At 44.7% G+C, this 18,542-nt stretch overlaps 1 protein-coding gene and 1 long non-coding RNA gene across 2 annotated transcripts in view; one reads left to right on the top strand and one right to left on the bottom strand.

Annotated features, from left to right (window-relative positions):
* Positions 1-10,245, top strand: part of LOC122541270 (uncharacterized) — a 49,389-nt gene extending 39,144 nt beyond the window's left edge. Inside the window, exons 3-4 of the long non-coding RNA XR_015753116.1 lie at positions 4,809-4,905; positions 9,845-10,245. This is a non-coding gene — a long non-coding RNA (uncharacterized LOC122541270). The remainder of the gene's footprint in view (positions 1-4,808; positions 4,906-9,844) is intronic.
* LOC122541262 (uncharacterized) overlaps positions 1-18,542 on the bottom strand; it is a 94,703-nt gene that overhangs the window by 4,104 nt on the left and 72,057 nt on the right. Inside the window, exons 6-9 of the mRNA XM_087979714.1 lie at positions 15,362-15,622; positions 12,083-12,358; positions 11,688-11,966; positions 8,936-9,052 (exon numbers count right to left, since the gene is read on the bottom strand). Coding sequence (XP_087835840.1) covers positions 8,936-9,052; positions 11,688-11,966; positions 12,083-12,358; positions 15,362-15,622 — 933 coding nt within the window. The remainder of the gene's footprint in view (positions 1-8,935; positions 9,053-11,687; positions 11,967-12,082; positions 12,359-15,361; positions 15,623-18,542) is intronic.

Below are 18,542 nucleotides of genomic sequence, written 5' to 3'. Positions count from 1 at the left end.
GAGGACGTAGGGGGTGGGGAATGGGGACGTGGGGGAGGGGAATGAGGACGTGGTTAATGAGGAGGTAGTGGGGGGGGGGTGGGAATGCAGAAGGGGAAGGGATGTGTAAGCGGTACCCAGGAAGCCTCCAGCCCTCCTCCTTCCATCCCTCCCTCCCTTTCCCTTTCCCCTCTCCCACGTCCATTCCCACCATTTCTTGGGAACCATGTTGCCTTCCAAACCCCTCTACTGAGCACACCCCCAATTTCCTGGGTCTGTTCCCACCTTTTCTCCGGTTCCATTACCACTTATCCAGCTTCCTCGGACCCATTCCCCCTCAGGCAGGTGCCATCAGCACCCCCTGTACCGTGCAGATCCTGTGGCAGATATTAGGGTTCAGGACATCAGCACAGATCATACCGTGGGAGATATTGGGCCTTGCTCCCCCCATTCCCCAAAATTACACAGACACGTGGGAATTAAAAGTAACACCTCGCGTGCATGCACTCGTGTCGGCAAACACAATCAGGTTTTAATTGGAAAAGATAAAGCAAAAGATCAAGATACCAATAAGGGAAATGATGATCAGTGTATGGAAGGAAGGGACAGAGCATACACGTTAAGTGTGCACTGGAGATGAAACTAAAAGTTACAAGAATATTAAAAAAGCTCTGTATCTGAATTTGCAAAGCGTTTATCACCGATGGAATGAATTGAGAGCACAAGTAGCTTTAATCTGACAGCTGTTACAGATGAAAAAGACAGTCTCGAACATTAGGTGTGATTCTACAGTTGGACAGCATTTGTTGGATAATGCTGAGTGTGCATGGAATTATGCTGACAACCAATTTAGAATTGAGTGTCAGAGAGGCCTACAGCACGGACACAGGCCCTTCGGCCCAGACTGGTCCATACTGACCAAAATATCCACCCACGCTAAACCCATTTCCCTGCACTTGGCCCATATCCTTCTAATCCTTTCCTATCCATGTATTTGTCCAAATGCCTTTTAAATGTTGTTAATGTACCCACCTCAACCACTTCCGCTGGCAGCTCATTCCATATGTGTACCACCCTCTGTGTAAAAAACGTTGCCCCTCAGGTTCCCTTTTATTCGTTCCCCTCTAACCTGAAACTGATGTCATTTTGTACTGGATTCCCCATCCCTGGGAAAAAGACGGAGTGCATTCACCTTATCCATGCCTCTCATGATGTTATACACCTCTCTAAGATACCCTCTCAGTCTCCTACGCTTTAAAGAAAAAAGTCCTAGCTTGCCCAGCCTCTCCCTATAACTCAGACTGTAGTGTCCTGGTAACATCCTTGTAAATTTCTTCTGCACTCTTTCCAGTTTAATAAGATCCCTCCTGTAACAAGATGACCACAACAGAACACAATACTTGAGCTCGGCCTCACCAATGTATAACTGCAACATAACTTCTCAACTTCTATACTCAGTGCCCTGACTGATGAAGGCCATTGTGCCAAAAACCTTCCTCACTACCCTGTCTACCTGTGACTCCACTTTCAGAGAACACTGCACCTGAACTCCAAGGTCCCACTGTTCAGACTCGCACACTTTTGTCTACTGGATATGTACTAGATATATCAATTCTCAGTGCTCGGACTTGTGCTAACAGAAAGCATGTATGCCTGCACTGTGACGGTTCAGTTAAAGACAAGGTGACAGCCATTCACTGCTTCATTTCCCAGGGCAATGCCTGACTAATCAGAGGCAACCTGCCTAGTTTGAAAGCAAAATGACGTCTGTCAGTTCACAATCAATCGTCATTAACTGTTGCATTCTCCAAGCGATGCGTCTACCAAAGCCCACTTGCCAACCAATCAGCACTGTTCTCTCATACCGTATAAATATTTTCAGCAGTACTACAGGTACACATTCCTTTATCCAAAACCCTCGGTGGCCAGCTGTTTTTCAGATTTTGGAATAAGTGACAGGTAAACAGTGAAATTTTAAAAATCTTACCAAACAGCAGACGTACCTGGGAGTACTATAAGCCCTGAGACAGAATTGACACCTGCTAATGCTGGGCCACGCCGCCAAGTCTGAGTGACGTGGGTCAAGTGGGTGTGAAGTTGGGATAGCCGTTTGCACAGCAAACAACCTTGTTACAGAGAAAAATGTTTTACAAGATTTTCAGGATTTCGGATAAAGGATTGTGTACTTGTAAATTCTGTATAACCAAATGTCTATTTGTTTGGTGAGACAGAGATACAATGAAGTCCAAACTTTGAATGCCAACACAGCCCAACTTACACACAAGTTAAGACAAAGTAAGTTTTCTATTGAAATTCTTTAAGATTATATTAAACCTGAGCTTGTGGCAGATTTAATTTCCAAGTGTATTGATAAAGAGACACATGATTGAATGGACATTTATGCACGATAAGATTGAACAGATGGTAATAGGCTTATCATTTCTCAAATGATAAATGTTGAACTTCAAAGGGACTTCATGGTCCTTGTTCATGGAAACTGAAAGTTACAGTTAACAGCAAGCAATTAAAGCAAATGACATGCTGTCCCTCAGTGTAAGGGGATTTGAGTACAGGAGTAAAGACGCTTTACTGCAATTCTGTTGAGATGTCACCCAAACTACTGTGTGCAGTTTAGGTGTCCGTACCAACTGAAAAAAGTACTTGGTGCAGATAGAACACAACAAAATTTTACCGAACTAACTGCTGTGATGGAATGATTGCCCCAGGAAGTAAAGTTAAGAAAACTGGGCCTTTATTCTCTTGAGTTGGAAGAATATGAGATGATCTCACCCAAACATAACCCATTTTCCAGTGGTCAACAGGGTCAATGGAGGTTGGCTGGGAATTAGGAATTAATGCCTGTGGGACTCAGCCCAAATTAGGGGGTAACTCACTGAGGCCTGAGGTGGGAAGGAATTCATTTACTCAGAACCTGGTGATTCCTTGGTACGGACTGTCTCAGGAGGCTGGGGATGCTCAATTGTTCAGTATGTTGAGACTGAGATCAATAATTTTTGGCATATTAAAGAACATCAAGGGATATGGGGACAGTGCAGGAAAATGATGTAGACTATCAGAAAATGAATGGTGGGGTAGGCCTGAAGAGCTGACCTCCTGTTTGTTGCACTACAGGTGATCCCACTGACTATATACGCGCGCACACACACGCATACATACACCCATGCAGACCCTCTCGCTCTCTCTCATATGCTCACAAATACTCCCCCCACACTCAGATTTACACACAGCACCCTCTCACAGATTTATACCCCATTACACTCTCACACAGACACACACTCTCTCACAGACACTCACACCCCCACACACACCCACTTGCACACACTCACTCGGTTTCCCCTAACATACACCCACATAAGTTTGTGGGGTGAATTTGTGCTTGCAGAATTACATTTTATTTTGCTCAAAAACTGCATAAATCTGTATAAAAGTCTGTAAATCCCACTGTGGAAATAGAATCAGTCTGACCTAACATTAACCTCACATCTTCAATGCATTAACTGAGCTGAGATGGCACCTACTGTTAAAGCTATATTGAGAATGTAACTTTAAAAAAAGTTCTGGGATTCTGGGTCCCTATGAAGGAACCGAAGCTAACATGATAATACTAAAAGATGAAAGACTCAAGCTAAATTTGTTTAATATTACATTCCATGACACTGCAATCCTGTTGTCATAAATTCTGTGTCTTATGGTCCTGCTCCACAACCACCTGATGAAGGAGCAGCGCTCTCAAAGTCAGTGCTTCCAATGAAACCTGTTGGACTATAACCTGGCGTTGTGTAATTTTTAACTTTGTCCACCCCAGTCCACCACCGGCTCCTCCAAATTATTCATTTGTTATGTTCTTATTCATTGTCCAGGCTCACTCTCTAGATGACCAATGCTCACTTACCTTATTCCTTTCCTTTTTAAATATCCATAAATACCCTTACTGTTTCTTTATTTCTAACTAGCATACACTATTTTCCATCCTTATTAATCTGTTAGTTATTCTTTGCAGTCCTTTGTAATCTAGCCAATCTTCTGACCTGGCATTTCTGGAATGGGACACTTGTGGTTTCACTTAGACTACACTTAACTTCCTTTAGTTGGCCATAAGTGACATATTCTTCCCTTAGAATCTTACTTTCCACTGAGGAGGAACCTTGGTACTGTGAAATATATCTCCATAAATAGCTGACACTGCATCTTCATTGACCTATCCCTGAACCTAATTTCTCTATCTTCATGCCCCCAGAACTACCCTTATTGAAGTTTAAAACCATAGTCTTAAATCCACACTGGTCCTCCTCAAACAGAATGGAATGTTTGATTATATTGGGATAACTGCTCCCTCAAAGCAACTTTATTCCATGATTATTAATTAACCCTGTCTCATTGCACATTACCAGATGTAACCAACCTGCTCTCTGGTTATCTTTACAACATGCTGCTCCATGAAACTGTCCCCAAAATATTTTATGAACTCATCATTCACAGAATTTACCAATCTTTCTTACTAATATATTTATAGAATAAAATCACCTATGTTCACTGCAGTACCTTTCTCACAAGTCCCCAATACTTCTTCCTGCATCACCCATCCTACAGCATGGTGGGCTTTGGGGAAAATCTGAACAAAGCCTAGCTGTTATCGCCGTCAGTCACTAAGTGCTACATTCTCCATGGCAACACCTCCATCAGAGCCCACTTGCCAACCAATCAGTACTCTTCTCTCATATATGTTGTTTTCCCTTTTATTAATATTCATGTGAATTGCCCTGATGAGTGCAAATGAAAAACTTCTCAAAATGTGTCTTTTTCTTCAGCAACACTGAAGCTCTGAACTACCCAATGGCTATTTGGAGACAGAGGTTACAACAAAGACCAAACATTAGGATATCAAAAACACAGTGCAACTTCCAGGTAAGTTTTGAACTTTTCTCCAAGCTTGTATTAAACTGAAGGAGGTGCCAGTTTTCATTTCCAAATGTATTGATGATGTGAAGGTCAGACCCAGTCCCCCTGGCTGATGGATGTCTATGAGAGATCAGATATAAGAAACACACTGTATTTCTGATCCCTCACCAATGTGGATAACCTCACATTTCTCCATATTCCATTCCATGTGTGAATGTTCTTGTCCACTCACTTAGCCTTTGCAAGTCATCTTGTACCCTTCTTACAACCTCCTCTAACATCTAATTTAGTGCCATCTGCCAAGTTGGAAACATTAAATTTAATCCCACATCCCAATAATAAATTTAGATTGTGAATCGCCAGATCCCTGGCACAGCTTCCTGTGGTCTCTCACTGATCACAACCTGCTAACCTGAATATGACCCATTTATCCCTACTGTACGGTTTCTGACTGTTAATCCTTCAGTATGTTCACCCAAATCACATCAATAAAGCTAAATACTGAAAAGGTGGATGAATTGATCAGATACTTTGTTTTTGAGGATAAATAAAACCACCAAAATAATTATGAATCAGATGAGAAAAGGAGACAATGATAATCCCTCAGGAACGGATATTGGAAAAGCTGTCAGAACACACACTGACAAGCTCCCAGATCATAGACTTATACAGATGTACAGCATGAAAAAAGACCCTTCAGTCCAACTCATCCAAGCTGACTAGTTATCCTAAATGTATCTAATCCAATTTTCCAGCATTTGGCCCATTTCCCTGTAAACCCTTCCTATTTGGGTCCCTTTTAAATGTTGTAATTGTACCAGCCTCCACCACTTCCCCTGGCAGCTCATTCCATACACACGCCACCCTCTGTGTGAAACCACTGTGCCTTGTCATCCTTTTAAATCTTTGTCCTCTCACCTTAAACCTTTCCCCTCTAGTTTTGAACTCTCTTACCATCCTCTTCCTAGCGTCTTAAAAAGAGATGGCACAGCAGTTGGCAATACAGCCTCACAGCGCCAGGGACCCTGGTTCAATCCCAGCCTCGGGCAACTGCCTGAGTGGAGTTTGCACATAATCCCAGTGTCTGCGTGGGTTTCCTCCAGGTGTTTCGGTTTCCTCCCACAATCACAAAGATGTGCAGATTAGGTGAATTGGCTGTGCTAAATTGCCCGTAGTGTTCAGGGGAGTGTTGGTTAGGTACATTAGTCAGGGGTAAGGGGAATGGTTTGGGTGGGTTACTCTTTGGAGGGTTGGTATGGACTTGTTGGGCTAAAGGGCCTGTTTCCACACTGTAGGGATTCTATGAAGTCATCGCTGAGATAAAGGATGCATTTGTTTTAAATTTCCTAAAGTCCATATAACGGTCTCATCAGGTTGAAAAATAATCAACTTGACTCCTCTCTTCAAGAAGTGAGGGAGAGAGACGGTGGGAAAGTACAGGTCAGTTAGCTCACTACTGTCACAGGGAAAATGCTGGAATGTTTATTAAAGAGGCTGTAGACAGATACCTCAAAAATCTCAGTGCAATCAAGTTGGGTCAATGTGCTTTTGTGAAAGTGCAATCATATTTGACTAATTTATTTCTTTGAGAAAGTAGCAAGAAACTGGTCAAAGGGAACATTGTGGAAATTGTGACCTCAGGTTGCCAGAAGGCATTTCACAAGAGACCACATCACAGGTTACCATATGCCAATGGTAACATGTGAAGTTGCATAGACAGAGGATTGATGACCTAAAATGAAAGATAGATTATGTAAAAATCTGTCATTTTCAGGTTGGCAAGATGTGACGAATGAAGTGTCACAGTGGTCAGTGCAGGGGCCTTAGTTATTTACAACGTAGATCAATGATTTGGTTTAAGGAACTAAATATATGGTTACCAGATTTATTGATAATTCAAAGAAAGGCAGGAAAGTTAGTAGTAAACAGACACCGGAGTCTGCAGAGGGATATAAATGGACAAGCATATGACAGCTGGTTTAGAATATGGACAATATGACATTGACCAAAGAGAAAACAAAGAAAACTTACAGCCCAGGAACAGGCCCTTCGGCCCTCTAAGTCTGAGCCGATCTAAACCTGTCACCCAATTCCTAAGCGTCTGTATCCCTCTGCTCCCCACCTACTCATGCATCTGTCCAGACACAATGTAAATTAATCTACTGTGCCTGCCTCTGCTACCTCTGCTGGCAACGTGTTCCACACACCTTGTCCACTTTGGCAGCAAGAATAGGGAGCAATATTTCATTTAAACGGAGAGAGACTGTGGAACTCTGAAGGGTTAAGAGTTCTGATACATGATTCACAGAAAGTTAGGATGCAGGTACAGCAAGTGGTTCGGGAGGCTAATTAAATGTTGCAGTTTAATGTAAGAGTTGATGCATAAAAGGATGTTGTGTTAAAGTTTACAAAGCATTGGTACTACAGCATCTGCAGGACCACCCACAGGTCTGATCCCCTCATGTAAGATAAAGATATAGATGTATCAGAAGCCGTTCTGAGAAGGGGTTGCTAGGTTACCTTCCGAGGAATGTTGGACAGGTTGGGCCTCTATTCATTATAGATTAGAAGTAGGAGAGATGTTCTTACTGGAACACACGAGATCCTGAGGAGATTTGATAATGTGGATGCTGAAAAAGTGTTTCCTCTTGTGGGAGAGACTAGAATCATTGGATATTTAGTTTAAAAATGAGGGATCTTCCATTCCAATGAACTGGGAGAAAATTTATTTCCTGTCAGAGGATTGTGAGTCTTCAGAACCTGCTTCTCCAGACAGCAGTGAATGCTGGGACATTAACATTTTTTAAAAGTAGTGTTGATCTATTCTTGACCAACCGGGAGTCAAAGGTTATTTGGGGTAGGTTTGGAATTGAGGATTATCCCTGTGGGCCTAGTGACTACTGCTGATCGAGTCTTTTGTTCATTAAATGCAGGTAGGAATAATGCACTGTTCGGATTTACTAATGGCTTTCGATAATTTATCACATGGAAGTCTCCTGAGTAAGGCCAGAACACATAAAATGAAAAGATAAGTTACTGTTACTGCATATAGTTCTGGCTGCCACACTAATAAATGACGTGGAGGTTTTGGAGAGGGTACAGAAACGGTTTACCTGGAGATTGCCTGGTTTGGAGGGTATGAGCAATGAGGAGAGATTCGACAAACCTGGTTTGTTTTCACTTGAATGGAGACTGAGGGGTGTCCTGATGTATGTTAACAAAATTATGAGAGGCATGGAGAGAATGAGTTCTCAGAGTCTTTATCCCAGGGTAGAAGTGTCAAACACTAGGGGACATAGGTTTAAAGTGAAGGGGGGAAAGTTCAAAGGAGATGTGAGAAGCAAGTTTTTTTTTAAAAACACAGGCTGGTAAATACCTGGAATGTGCTGCCAGAGGCAGTGGTAGAAGCCAGTATAATAGCAATTAAGAGGTATCTTGACAGAAAAATGAATAGGTAAGAAATAGAGGGATGCAGATCATAGAGAGGTAAAAGGATTTTAGTTTAAAAAGGAGACATGTGTCAGCACTGGCTTTTCAGGCCAAAGGCTCTAAAGGTAAAGAGACCAGAACTGCACACGATACCCTCGGACTGAGGCTCTCCAAATGTAGCAAGATGTCTTTACTCCTATCGCCAAATCCTCTGGCGATAAAGGTCATTGTGCTTTGGTTAGATCACACATTCCACATTACCATATTAAACATGGCCGATTCACTCATTATTCTCTCAGTTCCCCATTCCCCTCTCTCTCACTCTCCCCTCTCAGTGCCTTGTATTCCCAGTACAGGAGATTCCCCCACACTCACCCTGTTCCCTCATTCTCCATTCACCTCTCTCTCACTCTCCCCTCTCTCACACTCTCCCCTCTCAGTGCCCTGTATTCCCAGTACAGGAGATTCCCCCACACTCACCCTGTCCCCTCATTCCCCATTCCTCTCTCTCACTCTCCCCTCTCAGTGCCCTGTATTCCCAGTACAGGAGATTCCCCCACACTCACCCTGTCCCCTCATTCCCCATTCCCCACTCTCTGAGTCTTACCTCTGTGTGACCATCTCCAGATGATTATCCCGAATAAAGCAGCCAGTCCAGTGACTGATCCAATAATAATAAGTATTACTGAAAGGTGGGGCCACTCTCCGTTTTTTTCTAGAATTGCTGAAACACATTTGAATAACACCAGTATTATTTTTGTTCCTGGACCCATTCCCAATTTTCTGTTGATTGGGGACAATTTTAACTGATCCCACTCATTGGGAATTGTTTAGATTGATTGAAATGCTGGTTTGACCCTTATCAGATTTCCCTCTGCAGTGAAGTCCCTGAAGATCCCATTGATGGGGATATAAACATCACATTGTCCCAAACCTCGGGGTTACCCTCCTGTTCCCCTTCTCCCTGGTGTCTGTGCTCTGTCCTTGTTCAATCCCCAGAGCTACAATGGACAGCCCAGGAGGCAGCATCACTGATGGTTTTCATATCAAACTTCAAAGGGATGAGGAATAAACAGAGTGGCACGGTGGCTCAGTGGTTAGCACTGCTGCCTCACAGCATCAGAGTCCCAGGTTCGATTCTCAGCCTTGGGTGACTGTCTATGTGGAGTTTGCACATTCTCCCCGTACCTGCGTGGGTTTCCTCCGGGTGCTCTGGTTTCCTCCCACTGTCCAAAGATGTGCAGGTCGGGTGAATCGGTCATGACTAAATTGCCCAAAGTGTTAGGTGCATTAGTCAGAGGGAAATGGGACTGGGTGGGTTACCCTGCGGAGGGTCAGTGTGGACTTGTTGGGCCGAAGGGCTTATTTCCACACTGTAGGGAATCTATTCTAAACTGACTGCGGGAAACTGGGCTGAGCTGATAATGAAGAAAAAGACAGAGAAACAGAGCTGACATTTCAAAAAAAAAGCACTTGGTCCAATCTAACTCCAGGATTTGGTCCTAATTTACTGCAGTGAACCCACCACGGTGAAGAGATGAACTAAGTGAGACTACCCAGCTCAAAGAAAAGGCTCCCACAAATGTCCAGAGATAGTGGGACAGACACTTGGATATGGATCAACTGATCAAACAGAGTATGGGTGGATTTGTCAACTTGAAAACTCAAGTGTAAAGCTGACAGTGGAATTTCTTTGGAATTGAGCATCTTTAAAAAGAATAAACACAATGAAACTTTGTTTTTCTGTTTGTGTTAATGTCTTTCTCAGTGTCCTGTGTTGTTTCTTTTTGTGTAATTAACCCGTGCTCTGTGTTTGAAGAGCCTCTGTAGGTTCCTGTGAATATGTTTCAGTGTCCGTCAGCACCATAAATAATAAACATGTCAAGAAAATGATCCATCAAGTCAGGCTTTCTAAATATCCTTAAAGCTGGGACTGGGAGGTTTTGGTTTCTCAAGGAATCAGGGCATCTGGGAAGCAGAGAGTCAAGAGGATTTGAGGACAATGACTAGCCACGGTCACGTTGAATAACAGAGTAGAATTAGTCGTGTACTTTAAAGTTTTAGGATTTTCAATTAAATTGTGGTGAAAATCATCCATAACCTCGTTGAATGGTGGAAAGGATTCAAAAGACACACACACACACGTGCACACACACACACACGCGTACACACACGCACGCACACACACGCACGCACGTGCACACACACGCACGCACGTGCACACACGTGCACACACACGTGCACATGCACACACATGTGCACGCACGCGCACACACGCGCACACGCGCACACACGTGCGCACACGCGCACACGCGCACGCACGTGCGCACACGTGCGCACACGTGCGCACACACGTGCACACACGTGCGCACACACGTGCACACACGTGCACACACGTGCACATGCACACACGTGCACACACGTGCACATGCACACACGTGCACACACGTGCACATGCACACACGTGCACACACGTGCACATGCACACACGTGCACACACGTGCACATGCACACACGTGCACATGCACACACGTGCACATGTGCACATGCACACACGTGCACATGCACACACACACGTGCACATGCACACACACACGTGCACGTGCACACACACACGTGCACGTGCACACACACACGCGCACGTGCGCACACACACACGTGCGCGCGCACACACACACGCGCGCGCGCACACACACACGCGCGCGCGCACACACACACACGCGCGCGCGCACACACACACGCGCGCGCGCACACACACGCGCGCGCGCACACACGCGTGCGCGCACACACACGCGCGCGCGCACACACGCGTGCGCGCACACACACACACACGTGCGCGCACACACACACACGTGCGCGCACACACACACACACGTGCGCGCACACACACACACACACGTGCGCGCACACACACACACACACGTGCGCGCACACACACGTGTGCGCACACACACACGTGCGCGCACACACACACACACGTGCGCGCACACACACACACACGTGCGCGCACACACACACACGTGCGCGCACACACACACGTGCGCGCACACACACACGTGCGCGCACACACACACACGTGCGCGCACACACACACGTGTGCGCGCACACACACACGTGCGCGCACACACACACACGTGCGCGCACACACACACACGTGCGCGCACACACACACACGTGCGCGCACACACACACACACGCGCACACACACACACACGCGCACACACACACACACACACACACGCGCGCGCACACACACACACGCGCGCGCACACACACACACGCGCGCGCACACACACACACACACGCGCGCGCACACACACACACACGCGCGCGCACACACACACACTCCAGTCCCTTACCCCACTGATAGAGCTGGGCCTCTGCCAGGCTGCTGTGTTCAATCTGACAGGAGTATTGATCCTCATCCCCAGCATTGATCTCAATCTCTTTCTGGATCTGATGGGTCCCATCGTGGTTCGGTCGAACCCCCGAGGATTGGGTCTCAGACATGACCTCTCCATTCCTTAGCCAGGTCACCTCGATGTCTGCAGGATAAAACCCAGTGACCAGGCAGGAGAGAGTGAGCGGCTTGTCCTGACGATTGGGCTCCCTCCTGGAGATGAACACTTCAGGCTGAACTGTGATGGGAAAGGGTGAAATCACAAACAACAGACAGACACTGAATGGAATGGGAGAGCGGTTTCATAGATCAGTGAGGTTAGATCAGAACATGGAGCAAAACTGAAATACATACCTTCCCTTTCAAAGTACTGTTTTCCAAAGTGTAAGCGTGATTTTAAACGCTCAACAAGTTCCTCTTCCAAGTGCCATTTCCAATGCTCGTTCCACACTTCATCCGAATCCCAGTTCTCCTTGATCTTCACTGCAAAGTGATTTGCTGCGACCCATCTCATTCTGTCCGGCTCTAAACTGATAAAGTCCTTTCCATCAAATCCAACATTCATCGATCTCTTAATAGAGCCATCAGCAGTGATCTCAACAGTCCTTATGAATTGCAAAATATGCACTCCTGCCAAAGATAAAATGAGAAACAAATTAATTGTTCACTGAAAAGTCCCTTTAAAACCAGACATCATCCTGCTCGCTGAGTGTTACCCTGATGGATTACTTGGAGGGTTCTGTTACAGTAATAAGATTTCTCAGTGGAATCAGTTTCACATGAATCGATTCCTTGTCATGTAAACTCATAATAAGACACAGGAGCAAGTCATTTGACATTGAGTCTGCTCTGTTCTTCATTGCTGACTTGATTGTGGCCTTAACTCCACTTTGTTTTTTGCCCCTGACAACCCATCACTCATTTGTAGTGTTCTGACACGGGGTAAACTCTCCTGCTTAATTTAAAACCAGGAAAATCTGTAAAAAAATCGAGTGGCCAAGAACTATGTAAAGTAAAAATTAACAACTTTATTTCTTAAAGTATAACAGAGAATAATTAACCAACCACTACTTACAATTTCTTTCTCTAACGTATCTTTAAACTGCTCCTTTTATAATACTCGTCCGATAAAATTCCCAATTAAGATTTACTAAACAACACTTCTTATCTCAAAACCAGGCAGCTGCAAGTTCTTGCCTTCAGATCTTCCGGTGTCCTCTTTGCTCCTCGTTAGGAATTTCTGCGTCACAGGTTACTGATCAAAAAGGTACTTTTAAGAGAGATATTTTTTCAAACAGTCTGTTACATGCTGTGTCTTGGCAGTTCCCCTCTCAACTGTTCAATTTTCCCCAGTCTTATACCCCCAAAGCATCGGATTGCCATTGGCTTCTAAGATTGTCAATGTACTCAATTCAAATGGGATTGGAGTTTGAATTTTTGGGGGGTATAATTTAAACTGGTTGGCCTAAGATGACTCTTTTTTTTGTCGTTTCCAGGCAACTCAGCAAGTGCTGTTTGTTCTTAATCAAATATTACTTTGTAAAGTCTCCAGCACTCGGTATACTTGCCAAGTCCTTCACTCTCTTAAAGGTACACCCACATCTTCAGAACAGTAGATCAAAAATCTGTCTAAATCAGCCCAGCCTAGATTTAATTAACTAGTGCACTGGCTATTACAACCAATGTACCCACCATCTCTGCAACTATTTAAGAATCTAGGGATGCAACCTTTGGGCTCATTAGTTTATCTTATATCTTTTCCCTGTAGTGACAATGTTTCGTTTAAGATCCTTTTTCTCTCTCATGATTTTCTTCTATTTTAAGATTCGGTGTCTTCTGTTTTGAAGTTTACGACATTTGTCCAAAGTCATTGCCATTTCCTTGTTTCCCATTATGAAACTCCCCAGTTTGTTTCCAACTCTCTTCACACAGAATCCGGAGGTAGGCCTGGGTATTGCTCAGGCACATGTCAGTGCACTAAGTGCTGTGCTCTGCAACGATGGTACCAATGGGCAGAGTGAGAAGTGGGAAGGGACCAAGAATAGATTCAAGGCAGACACCAGAAGTCACACTAAGGGAACAGGAAGAAATGTCATTAATGCTGATTCTCAGACTGCTTTAGATAGAATGGAATGGATCCAGGCAAGTGAAATTCCAACCAGCCAATGGTCTCAAGGCTTGAGGGGAATGCTATGGGCAACTGTATCAATCACTGCTCATCACCACTTCAAATCCTTCAGCCTGGCACTTTGACCTTTCGACTGGCAATTTAACGTTTCAAGTGGTTTGTTTAACCCACAGCTTCTCAGGTCTTCACAAAACAAATGACCTTGCACAGGTGCAGACAAAATTGGATATTTTTAAATGTACCTTAAAAAAAAAACACCTTCTGGCCTGGGAATGGCCCTCGTTTCCCAGGCAAGGAATATTTGTAAGCCTTTGTGGTCAAGTTGGCATGAGCTGATTCGTTCCCTGGCATTTTGTCTGTCCACTGACAGCTCCATTTTGAACAGAATTTTTATGCAAGTTGTAGGTTACTTCACTAACACCTTACAGTAAAGTAATGAGAAAAGAGTTACTGGAGGAATGAGGAAGAATTTCTCAAGGGGATGACCGCCTGAGAAAGCAGGAAAACAGGGAAACTTATCACCATGAGGTGATACAATAAATATCTGTGGACATTGAGAAGAAAACATTATTGTAATCTGGTAATGATAGCTGACAAGAAAGAAAAGGGAGATCTTTCATGTAGGTGCAGTTACAACATTCAAAAAATATTTGGATAGGTACATGAATAGGAAAGGTTCATAAAGATATGGGTCAAGGACAGGCAGAAGGGACTTAATTAGTTTGAGAAATCTAGTCAGCATGGACAGGTTGGACCGAAGGGTCTGTTTCTGTGCTGTATGACATTATGGCTGCAAACGGGTTGAGAAAAGGCGAAAAGGGAAAGTGTTTTTTTCAACGCAGTCAAAGAAAGTGAAGGGATAAGAGCTGTTCCAGGGATGGAAAGCTGATCGGTGGGATGAAGATATGAAGTTCCTGTGAAGATGAACATGCTTTCGGGAGATGACCACATATTTAAAGCTCCTGGAGGGGAAAGGGAGGTTGGAGATTAAACAGCAACAGGACAGGAGTCTAGCTTTTCCTCTTTTACAGGAGAGTGATGATAATGGTAGATCTGAAGGAAACAGGGACAGAGGCCAAGGGGTGGGAAATGACAACAATGACAGCCAAGGCAAAGGCAACGAGACAAAGTAGTAAAACAAGCCCATTATTCACACGGGCAGTTGGAATGAGGAGTCCATTTACGGGATAGAACAACACCAGTAGGTGGTTTGTGACAACAAACACAGGACCCTGATTGCCAGATGGGTATCATTGTTTTACATATTCCTGATTGCAGCTTCTCTGCTGTGCAGAAGCTGATTCCATACGATAGCGTGCATCAGTGAAGAATTTGCTGCCAATTGGTGACTAGGTAGCCACTCCACAGCTGTCTAATACAGTTGTGGTCAGAGTGTCCCAAATCGTGTATGTCTCAGTCTCAACCTATCGCAGTCTAACTGTGGTTGTATCCCAATTTGCTTTAAACAGGGCAGTTAGTGGGAGAATCTGTATCAGTAATCTTACCAGACGTTTGGTTTGCACTTTTCATTACCGTCCTCAGGTTCTCCCTTGCCTTGGCAGAATGTTCGTTCCCTTGCTTTGTGAGAATTTTCCAGTAATTAGCATCGTACGCGTCTGTCATCCACCGCTGCAAGGAGACTGTCTGACGGGTGTCACTGTCATAATAGGTCACAGGAACTCCATTGATCATTGTTGCACCAAAGTATTCAGGCAGGTCAGTTGTGCCAGAGACAGCCATAAAAGCTGCAGTATAGATTTTGCTGTCTGCAGTTTTGAACAAAAGTGAAAGGGTCAGGTTTGTGTACTCGATCAAGCAAAGCCCATTCCCCAAAGCCCTGTAATCAATGACAGGAGTCACTCAAACTGTCAAATCCACCATCTCAAAAAGCAGCTACAACCAGTGGATTTTCTGATAATAACACCCAGATAGGAACACACTCTATTCTCTTTTTTTTTACATATAGAAAGACCTCTGCATTTTTGGCAGAAGATTCTTAGGCTCCTTCAGAAATGTACAGCCATACTTCTGTCATGACAAGTTAGCATGGTGGCTCAGTGGTTAGCACACAGCATACCAGGGTTCAATCACATCCTTAGATGACTGTCTGGGTGGAGTTTGCACATTCTCCCTGTGTCTGTGTGGGTTTCCTCCCACAGTGCAAAGATGCGCAGGTTCGGTGGACTGGCCGTGCTAAATTGCCCCGTCCACGGCCCAGGCATAGCAGCAACGTCTGGAACCAGAGACCAATGCCATGATTGGTGTGCCAACACTCATCACGGAAGATCAGAGCGGCTGCGTATGGCACAGTTATGCAGCTTAGAGTGAACACTGAGTGAATGTCCAAAAGAGTGAGCACATGGACCTCTGCACTGGCCAGGAATGGAATCAGGAAATTCAGTACTTGTGGATGCACATGAAGTATTCCAAAAAAAACTATCAACTTTAATAACAGAAGAAGCCTGTAAATCCACATAACGATCCATCCTGTCCTCAGATGAAAGTAGAGGACCTACTCATGTGCCAAGGAAGAGGACAGCCTTGTGGTTGATTACTTTTCTAAATTTCCCATTGTTCGATAACTGAACAACACAACAAGCTCAAACATTTGTTGACATGATGTATGATAGTTCCAATTTTGGAGTACGTAGCCAATTCTCAAAATGGCCATAGGGGTATGTGCAAATAGGCACATGATGTCAGTTACTGGTTACTAGATACTAGATCTGCCCAAGCCAGACTGAACAAAGAACATTACAGAACAGGAACAAGCCCTTCGGCCCACCAAGCCTGCGCCGATCCAGATCCTCGATCTAAACCTGCCGCCTATTTTCCAGGGATCCGTATCCTTCTGCTCCCTGCCCATTCATGTATCTGTCCAGATACATTTTAAATGTTGCTATCGTATCCATCTCTACTATCTCTGCTGGCAACGTGTTCCAGACCCCCCCACCACCCTCTGCATAAAGAACTTTCCACGCATATCTCCTTTAAACCTTTCCCCTCTCCGCTTGAACTCGTGACCCCTAGTAAGTGAGTCCCTCCCTCTGGGAAAAGTTGCCCTCCTGGTGAACCTCTTCTGCACCCTCTTCAAAACATCTACATCTTTTTGGTAATGTGGCGACCAGAACTGTACGCAGTATCCCAAATGTGGCTGAGCCAAAGTCTTATACAACTGTAAACATGACCTGCCAACTCTTGTTCTCTATACCCCGTCCGATGAAGGAAAGCATGCTGTATATCTTATTGACCACTCTAATGACCTGTGTTGCCACTTCAGGGTACAATGGACCTGAACACCCAGATCTCTCTGTACATCAATTTTCCCCAGGACCTTTACATTTATTGTATAGTTTGCTCTTAAATTGGATCTTCCAAAATGCATCACCTCGCATTTGTCCAGATTGAACTCCATCTGCGTTTCCCTGTCCAACTCTCCAAATTACCTATAGTTTGCTGCATTCTCTGACAGTCCCCTTCACTATCTGCTACTCCACCCATCTTTGTGTGATCTGCAAACTTGCTAATCAGATTACTGATACCTTCCTGTAAATCATTTATGTATATTACAAATGACAGTGGTCCCAGCACGGGGCCCTGTGGAACACCACTGGTCACAGGTCTCCATGTTGAGAAACTCCCTTCCACTACTACTCTCTGTCTCTTGCTGTCCAGCCAGTTCTCCATCCATTTAGCTCGTCACACACCCTCGACCCCATGTGACTTCACTGTCTCCATCACACTGCATCGTGTTTTTGTTTAAAATTCGCTCATGGGATGTGGGCATCACTAACAGTTTGTGGCCTGCCCCTAGTTGCCCTTGAGAAGTGGGTGGTGAGCTGCAGTCCATGCGCTGTAGTTAGACCCAGAGAGTATCGGGTAGGGTTCCAGGATTTTGACCTAATGATATATTTCCAAATCAGGATGGTGAGTGGCTTGGAGGGGAACTTATCCCTATGTGTCTGCTGCCCTCGTCCTTCTAGATGGAAGTAATTATGCATTTGGAAAGTGCTGCCTAAGGATCATTGATAAATTTACACAGTGTATCTTGCACATGGTACACACTGCTGTTACTGAGCATTGGTGGTGGAGGGAGTGGATGTGGTGCCAATTAAGTGGGCTGCTTTGTCCTGGTTGGTGACAGGTTTCTTGAGCAGTGTTGGGGCAGCGCCCATCCAGGCAAGTGGTGAGTATTCCATCACTCTCCTGACTTATACCTTGAAGATTATACTTTGGGGAGTCATGGGATGGGTTACCTGTCACAATATTCCTAACCTCTGACCTACCCTTGTAATCACCTGTATTTATATAGAGTGTCCAATTCAGTTTCTGGTCAATGGTAACTCCCAAGGTGTTGATACTGGGGATTCAGTAATCTTAACACCATTGCATTTGGGGAGGGGGGTGAATAGTTTGTCTCTTATTGGCAACAGTTATTGTCTGGCATTTGTGTGGCACAAATGTTAATTGCCATTTGTCAGCCTAAGCCTGGATATTGTTCAGATCTTGCTTCATTTGAACATGGACTGCTTCAGTATCTAAGGAGTCACAAATGGTATTAAACATCGGGGATGTTCCCTGGTGATTCACTATGATGTTATGATGGCGGGAAGGTGATTGATGAAGCAGCAGAAGATGGTTGGGTCGAGAACACTACCCTGAGGGACTCCTGCAGAGATGTCCTGG

The sequence above is a fragment of the Chiloscyllium plagiosum genome, unplaced genomic scaffold, assembly GCF_037043375.1.
Source record: "Chiloscyllium plagiosum isolate Xiang-an unplaced genomic scaffold, Cpla_swu_hap1 HiC_scaffold_35, whole genome shotgun sequence".
In the NCBI taxonomy this organism is placed as follows: Eukaryota; Metazoa; Chordata; class Chondrichthyes; order Orectolobiformes; family Hemiscylliidae; genus Chiloscyllium; species Chiloscyllium plagiosum.
This window is presented reverse-complemented; position numbering and strand designations above follow the sequence as displayed.